The sequence below is a fragment of the Cebus imitator genome, unplaced genomic scaffold, assembly GCF_001604975.1.
Source record: "Cebus imitator isolate Cc_AM_T3 unplaced genomic scaffold, Cebus_imitator-1.0 Scaffold485, whole genome shotgun sequence".
In the NCBI taxonomy this organism is placed as follows: domain Eukaryota; kingdom Metazoa; phylum Chordata; class Mammalia; order Primates; family Cebidae; genus Cebus; species Cebus imitator.
In genome coordinates this window covers 93,036-101,679 of record NW_016107800.1, presented here as the reverse complement: position 1 = coordinate 101,679, position 8,644 = coordinate 93,036, and the positions used below count along the sequence as shown (strand labels likewise).

The 8,644-nt window shown below is 48.5% G+C and overlaps 1 protein-coding gene across 1 annotated transcript in view; it reads left to right on the top strand.

Annotated features, from left to right (window-relative positions):
- Positions 1-6,210: 6,210 nt before the first annotated feature.
- The window catches only part of LOC108292245 (dual specificity mitogen-activated protein kinase kinase 1), a 62,495-nt gene continuing 60,061 nt past the window's right edge, over positions 6,211-8,644 (top strand). The window contains exon 1 of the mRNA XM_017512983.2: positions 6,211-6,713. Within this exon, the coding sequence (XP_017368472.1) occupies positions 6,634-6,713 (80 nt within the window). The 5' untranslated portion in view covers positions 6,211-6,633. The remainder of the gene's footprint in view (positions 6,714-8,644) is intronic.

Genomic DNA, 8,644 nt, shown 5'->3' with positions numbered 1-8,644 from the left:
GCGCCACCATGCCCAGCTAATGTTTTGTATTTTTAGTAGAGACGGGGTTTCACCATGTTGACCAGGATGGTCTCGATCTCTTGACCTCGTGATCCACCTGCCTCGGCCTCCCAAAGTGCTGGGATTACAGGCTTGAGCCACCGCGCCCGGCTGTTCTGTTGGTTCTTACCCAACATAATGGTGTCCAATGCTATCTCACTTTACTTTCATTTGTCTTTGCTTGTTGATATAGAGGTTGACATTAAGCAAGTGACTTTTTTCTGTTTTCTAATATAAGAATAGAGATCTGGGCTGGGCGCTGGGCGCAGTGGCTCATGCCTGTAATTCCATTGCACTCCAGCCTGGGTGACAGAGCAAGACTCCGTCTTAAAACAATAATAGAGATCCTAGGTTTTCCCAGAAATACTGTTAAAAAAATATTAATTCCTACTGTTTGAAATTTCTGGAAATGAGTCTTATCCAGTATTCCACCATATGGGTGTGTCATAAATGATCTAATCATTTCACTTCTGTTGAATATTTAGGTGATTTCAGATTTTAGCCATTTAAATAATACTGTATTGATCCTTCTTCTATATAGCTTTCTCTGTCACGTAGGCTGTAGTGCAGTGGTGTGATCTCAGCTCACTGCAACTTCTGCCTCCTGGGTTCAAGCGACTCTCCTGCTTCAGCCTCCTAATTGGCTGGGATCATAGGTGCATACCAACACGCCTGGCTAATTTTTGCATATATATATATATATATATTTTTTTTTTTTTTAGAAAAAGTCTTGGTAGAGGGGTGGAACGCAGAGAGAAAAAAACAAAACAAAAGTCTTTGTCATCCAGGCTGGAGTGGAGTGGCTCAGTCTTGGCTCACTACAACCTCTGACTCCTGAGTTCAAGCGATTCTCTTGCCTCACCCTCCTGAGTAGCTGGGATTACAGACACCTGCCTCTATACTCTGCTAATTTTTGTATTTTTAGTAAAGACAGGGTTTTACCATGTTTTCCAGGCTGGTCTCGAACTCTTGACCTAGGTGATCCACCCACCTCGGCCTCCCAAAGTGCTGGGATTGCAGGCATGAGTCACTGCGCCTGGCCTTAATTTTTGTATTTTTAGTGGAGACGGGGTTTCACCATGTTGGTCTGGCTGGTCTCGAACTCCTGACCTCGTGATCTGCCGCCTTGGCCTCCCAGAGAGCTAGGATTACAGGCGTGAGCCACTGCACCCCGCCTCTTCTATATAGCTTTCATAATTTCTTTACAAGAGAGTTATGAAAGTGGAATTATTGAGTCAAAGTGTGTGAATATTTCTGAAGAGGAAATTGTCTTCCGGAAAGCCTCTATAACTTATTCTTCTCTGCTGGGCGTGGTGGCTCAGATTTGCAGTGAGCTCAGATTGCGCCACTGCACTCCAGCCTGGGAGACAGAGCGAGACTCCATCTCAAAAAAATAAAATAAATAAATAAATAAAAATTATTCTCCTTCCAGCAGATTATGTTTACACAATGAAAACCTACTACCATTACCATTTTTTTTTTTTTTTTTTGAGACAGAGTCTCGCTCTGTCACCAGGCTGGAGTGCAGTGTAATGATCTTGGCTCACAGCAACCTCCACCTCCCACGTTCAGGCAATTCTCCTACCTCAGCCTCCCGGGCAGCTGGGACTACAGGTGTGTGCCACCACGTCTGGCTAATTTTTGTATTTTTAGTGCAGAGGGGGTGTCACCATGTTGGCCAGAATGGTCTTGAACTCCTGACCTCAAGTGATCCACCCGCCTCAGCCTCCCAAAGTGCTGGGATTAAAGGCGTGAGTCATGGCACCCAGCCCATCATCATTTTTTCAGCTGTGTGTTAGCTACTATTCTTTCGCAACTTCATTTAATGCTCATAACTATTTAGTGCAGGAGTAGATAGTATAATTCTCATTTTATAGGTAATTTAACTGAGGCTGAGAGAGGGTAAGAAATCAGCCAAGGGCAGAACTGGAATTAATCTCAGGTCTTTCTCTCTCAAGTTCATGCTTTTTTGTTTTGTTTGATTTCGAACCTAAGATATGGAGGTCTGAGTTAAATGTACTCCTCAATTCATGGTATGTTTTCATCACTGGTTGTCTCTCTATTTCTTTTTCCGTGTTGTCTAGGCTGGGGCGCAAGATCATGGCTCACTGCAGCCTCGACTTCGGCTCAAGCGGTCTTCCCACCTCAGCCTTCAGAGTAGCTGGGACTGCAGGCAACTGCCACCATGCCCGGCTAATTTTTGTATTTTTTGTAGAGATGGGGTTTCATCATGTTGCCCAGGCTAGTGTTAAACTCCTGGGCTCAAGTCATCCACACAGAGCCTCGCTGCATTGCCCAGCTGTAGTACAGTGGCATGATCTTGGCTCACTGCAAGCTTCCACCTCTCGGGTTCAAGTGATTCTTTTGCTTCAGCCTCCAAAGTAGCTGATATTACAGGTACTCGCCACCACGCTTGGCTAATTTTTGTATTTTTGGTAGAGACAGGGTTTCACCATGTTGGCCAGGCTGGTCTCAAACTCCTGACCTCAGGTGCCCCTCCCACCTCTACCTCCCAAAATGCTGGGATTACAGGTGTGAGCCATCATGCTTGGCCTTCCATTAACTCTTCAATGTTTATTATTTGACTCTGATACTATAAATTGTGCATGTTTAATATGAATAAGGATACAATCACTTCTACACACAAACGCATACATTTACATCTAAGCCTGTATACTAAAAACTACGGGTGAAAGAAATGGGAGATGTAGGTCAATAAATACAAAGAAGCAGATATGTAGAATGAGAAAGTCTAGAGACCTAATGTCTCTAGCATGAGGACCAGTTAATAACATTGTATTGTACTTGGGTTTTTTGCTAAATACGTAGGTAGATTTCAGCCGCTCTTGTTATACAAGCCTTTATGTGAGAGTATGGATATGTTAATTTTCTTCACTATAGTAACCATTTTACTATCTATATATATACCACAACATCATGTTGTAAACCTCAAATATACACAATAAAATTTATTTTTATTTATTTTATTTACTTATTTTTGAGACAGAGTCTCACTCTGTCGCCCAGGCTAGAGTGCAGTGGCATGACCTTGGCTCACTGCAACATTTGCCTCCCGGGTTCAGGCAATCATCCTTCCTCAGCCTCCTGAGTAGCTGGGATTACAAGTACCCACCACCATGACATGCTAATTTTTGTAATTTAGTGGAGACAGGGTTTCACCATGTTGGCCAGGCTGGTCTTGAGCTCCTGACCTCAAATGATACTCCCACCTTGGCCTTACAAAGTGTTGGGATTACAGGCAGAAGCCACCACTGCACCCACCCGATATAATTATTTTTTTCAAAAAAACTATGAGTTCAGGCCGGACTCGGTGGCTCACGAGGCAGGTGGATCACCTGAGGTCAGGAGTTTGACACCAGCCTGGCCAACATGATGATCTCGGCTCACTGCAACCTTTGCCTCCCATCTCTACTAAAAATACAAAATTAGCTGGGCGTGGTGGTGCGTCCCTGTAATCCCAGCTACTTGGGAGGCTGAGGCAGGAGAATCACTTGAACCTGGGAGGCAGAGGTTGCAGTGAGCCAAGATCACGCCATTGCACTCCAGTCTGGGCAAAAAGAACAAAACTCCACTTTAAAAAAACAAAAAAAAAAACAAACAAAAAAACCCAAAACAACAAAAAAAAACTATGAGTTCACACTGATACTTCCAATTCCAACACAATAGCATGGGGCATTCTCCCCATAGTTTTAACTTCATTGTACCACAGTGAGAAAGCTGGCTCTGTCATGCTTAATGTGTTTAGTGACTTGATCAATCATCCCGTATGCAACTAATCTCCCAATCAAAGCTTCCAGGCCTTCCCCACTGGGATGCCTTGCTCTCCACTCTTGGGCTCTAGGGCTTAGACTTTGCGTAGGGCTGCCTCCCAGTTGTTCAAGCCCTCTTCATCTTCTCAGGTTCTTCAGCCTCCTTACCTACTAGGTCATTGACACCTGGCTGTGGACCGCCAGGTGTATATTCTTCCTTTGTTTTGTATACCTAATGTCTCTGGCACTGAATATTTTAGGATGGAAAAGGGGAAGAGGAATACTGAATGTGCACTTTTGAATGGATAATGTGCCTCTTATTTTTTAAGCTCTTTATTTATATCGTCTTTCTTTCTTTTTTTTTTTTTTTTGAGGCAGTTTCTGTCACCCAGGCTGGACTGCAGTGGCACAATCTTGGCTCGCTGCGAACTCCGCATTCCGGGTTCAAGCAATTCTCTTGCCTTAGCCTTCCGAGTCGCTGGGACTACAGGTGTGCATCACAACACTCAGCTAATTTTTGTATTTTCAGTACAAAATATACGCCCAGTCACACATCTTATTTCTTTAGTAATTCACAGAACTGGAATTTTTGGATAGAAGTTTTTTTTTTGGCCGTGCACAGTGGCTTATGCTTGCAAGCCCAGCACTTTGGGAGGCTGAGGTGGGCAGATCGCCTGAGGTCGGGAGTTCGAGACCAGCGTGACCAACATGGAGAAATGCTGTCTCTACTGAAAATACAAAAAATTAGCAAGGCGTGGTGGCGCATGCCTGTAATCCCAGCTACTTGGGAGGATGAGGCAGGAGAATCACTTTAACCTGTGAGGGGGAGGTTGCAGTGAGCTGAAATCGCACCATTGCACTCCAGCCTGGGCAACAATAGCAAAATTCAGTCTCAAAAAAAGGAAAAAAAAAGTTTTTCTTCTTGTTATTTTTTGAGACAAAGTCTCACTCAGTGCACAGGCTGGAGTATAGTGGCCTGATGTCAGCTCGCTGCAAACAAACTCTGCCTACCGGTGCGAGTGATTCTGTGCCTCAGCCTCCCGAGTAGCTGGGATTACTGGCACCGGCCACTACGCCCGTGTAATTTTTTTGTGTTTTTAGTAGAGATGGGGTTTCACCATCTTGGGCAGGCTGGTCTTGAACTCCTGACCTCGTGATCCATCCGCCTTGGCCTCTCAAAGTGCTGGGATTATAGGTGTGAACGACCGCGCCTGGCCTGGATGAAAGTTTTTAGAGTCTCGCTCTGAAGCTGGTGTGCAGTGAGTGGTGTGATCCTAAGTCACTGCAGACTCAAACTCCTGGGCTCAAGTGATCCTCCAGCCTCAGTCTCCTCAGTAGCTGAGACTACAGGTGCCCAGCCAGTAGAGACGGGGGTCTCCCTGCTCAGGCAGCACTGGGATTACAGACGTGAGCCACCGCTCCTGGACTGAAAAGAGTGTTTTTAAGGCTTTAAAAAAATATCGCCAACATAGTGAAACCCCGTCAAAAAAAAAAAAAAAATCAATCTGCTCTGAAAAACTGTTGCAACAATTTACAATCTCATCAGCACTGAGCATCCATTTCCCCGCACCCTTCTCAGTCGTATTATTATTTATTTATTTATTTATTTATTTTTTTTTTTGAGACGGAGTCTCACTCTCGTTACCCAGGCTGGAGTGCAATGGCGCGATCTCGGCTCACCGCAACCTCCGCCTCCTGGGTTCAGGCAATTCTCCTGCCTCAGCCTCCTGAGTCGCTGGGATTATAGGCATGTGCCACCATGCCCAGCTAATTTTTTTGTATTTTTAGTAGAGACGGGGTTTCACCATGTTGACCAGGATGGTCTCGATTTCTTGACCTCGTGATCCACCCGCCTCGGCCTCCCAAAGTGCTGGGATTACAGGCTTGAGCCACCGCGCCCGGCCTCAGTCGTATTATTAAACAAGTAAAATGCATAAGTGACTGCTGGGCTCAAGGAGTCTCTGGACAAGCTTCCTATTCCCCACGCTGCCTCTGCCCTGGACACAGGAAGGGGTCCTTTTCCTTATTTATTTTGTTATTTCATTTCCGTCAACAGGACTCGGCCTGCGGACGAAGGTCGGGGCAGGCCAGTTACCGCAGACGAGGAGGCCGCGAGGCACCTGGCCTGGAGGAGCTCACGCGGCGGGCGGCACAGACCTCTTTTCGGCGGGGTCTACCTGCGTGTCTCCGGGCGGCAGAGGGAGCCGTCGAGCCCGCCACGGACCCCGCCCCCAGGGCAGCGCGCCGCGCTCCCATGACGTATTTCCGCGTCATCTGCCGCCGAGGCTTGCTCCCATTGGTTGTTGGCGAGGCACTGGGGGCGGAGCCGAGCGGGTGTGTGGGAAGCGCCGCAGCCCGGGTGGGGGCGCGGCTTCCCCTTCCCCGCCCCTTCCCGACCTCCAGTCCCTCCCAGGGCCGCTGCGCTGAGCGGCTCGGAGCGCGGCGGCGGCACTTTCCGCGGCGGGAGCTGGCGCTGGGCTCTGGCGCGCGCGCGACGGGGCCGCCTGAGCCGGAGAGACCGGTTGGTTGAGGGAGGGAATCCCGGGCTGCCGAACCGCACTTTCAGTTCGCCCCACGCCGCGGGGCAGCCCTTCGGCTCGCGGCGCGCGGAGCCGAGTCCCGGGCGGGTGGGGCGGGGGTCCCCTGAGACCGCCACCGGCCGCCTCGGAGCTGACGGGACCGCGCGGGGCGCACCCGCCGAAGGCATCCCCGGGGCCCGCGGCCCGGACTTGGACCTGCGCAGCGGGCTCGGGGCAGCTCAGCGGGAGGAAGCGAGAGGCGCTGCCCTCCCCCCGGACTTGGAAGCGCCTTCGCCGGGTCCAAAATGCCCAAGAAGAAGCCGACGCCCATCCAGCTGAACCCGGCCCCCGACGGCTCCGCGGTTAACGGGACCAGCTCTGCGGAGTAAGTATGGAGCGGGCGGCGCGCGTCGGGGCCCGGCTGGGGAGGCCCGGGCCGGGGCTCAGGAGCGCGCCAGGCTCCGCTACGGTTTGTCACGTACGTCTGGGGCTGGCAGGGGGCGACGAACTCCCGGCCGCCGAGGTATCAGTGACTAAGCACTGATTGTGCTCCTGACTCAGACCAGTTCGCGGATCCCGCGGGTCTCGATTCCCCTCTTCACCCGTTTCCCGACCGTTTCAGTGGTCCCTGGCCACTGACCAATCTTTTCCCAAGAAAATAAAAGCTGGCACATCTCCCCTGCCTCTCCCCAGCTGTGTTCTAAATGCGATCCTCTGGGAGTCTGGCCTGTAACGGGGAGGGGAGGCTAATGTTTTGGAAAGAATTAAGATCGCATCTGTGCTTTGAGACCGGCTCAGGTTATGAAGTGTGGAGCATTAGCCTCACCTTCATGCCTGACACCTGTGGGGCCTGAGTGCCTTGTTGCAGGCCAGCTGCCTGGCCAGCGGGGGCGTGATGGAAGTCCGTGTGGACTTCGTGGCTTTTCCTTGCTGACTTTGGGAGTTCCCGGTCCTTGGCCTTCCTGAGAACTGTCTTGCTCAAGAAAGCATCGTTCCTTATCCGGTTATTCATTCATTTATTCAACAAACCATTTCCTCACTAATGATTAGCTTTCCCTACTTGACCAGGAGCTCCTAAACTCCTGACCTGAGACGTGAACACCATGACCTATAAACCACATACTAGGTGTTCCATCTCTGTAGCTTCCAGCGTTGCTCACAAACGAACACTTTATTTCATTAAATAATCATGAGGCTGTTTCCTGGGGGTTTCTGAGCTCCCACGACTCTTTTGGGTTCTAGGTAAGGGACAAGACTATGTGAGGGAAAGCTGCTTGGCTAGCTAGAGAAATAGCCAGAAAAGATTAGGTTATTATTATTTTTTGCCTTTTTTTTTTTTTTTTTGGTGGTGGTTTGTCCAACCTTCAGTAAAGATTAGGTTCTTAATCTTTTACCTGCATCCTGCAGACTTTAGGAAGCTAATTGATGAAATCAGAGTAGGCTTGGACTTTCTGCTCTTTGGTGATTTCTGTAACCTCCCTTTCTTTCTCTAGATTTCTTTAAAATTTAATTTTTAAAATTTTATAGAGATGGGGTCTTGGTATATTGCTTAGGCTGGTCTTGAACTCTTGGGCTCTAGTGATCCTCCCAAAGTGCTGGGATTACAGGCGTGAGCCAGTGTACCCAGCCAACTTTCCCTAGATTTTAATAACCTGGGGACCTGTTGGCTTGGTGACTTGTTCCATGCCTGTAGTGATCACACAGTCAGTGGTGGACCTGTGGTGTTGTGTTCAGCTAAGGTCTTCAGACCTACTCCCAGCAGACTCTCCTCTTTAGGCCCCTCTCAGTCGTGTGGTATCTGTTTTGCATGATACTGACTTGTATAGGTGGTTGGGTTTCATTGCAAACTTTTTTTTTTTTTTTGAGACAGAGTTTCACTCTTGTTGCCCAGGCTGGAGTGCAATGGCTTGATCTCGGCTCACCGCAACCTCCGCCTCCTGGGTTCAAGTGATTGTCCTGCCTCAGCCTCCTGAGTCACTGGGATTACAGGCATGCGCCACCACACCTAGCTAATTTTGTATTTTTAGTAGAGGGGGGGCTTCTCCATGTTTGTCAGGGCGGTCTTGAACTGCTAACCTCAGGTGATCTGCCTGCTTCGGCCTTCCAAAGTGCTGGGATTACAGGCATGAGCCATCACGCCCAGCTGCAGTGCAAACATTTGTTCAGTTTTAGTGTACAGTGTTTCACCTTCTTTTTTTTTTTTTTTTTTTTTTTTTTTTTTTTTTTTTTTTTTTTTTTTTTTTTTTTTTTATTTCCTGTAAACATGCAGTTAGTTTGACTAGAATCAAACTAAATTGAAATAGAGTTCCAAATCCA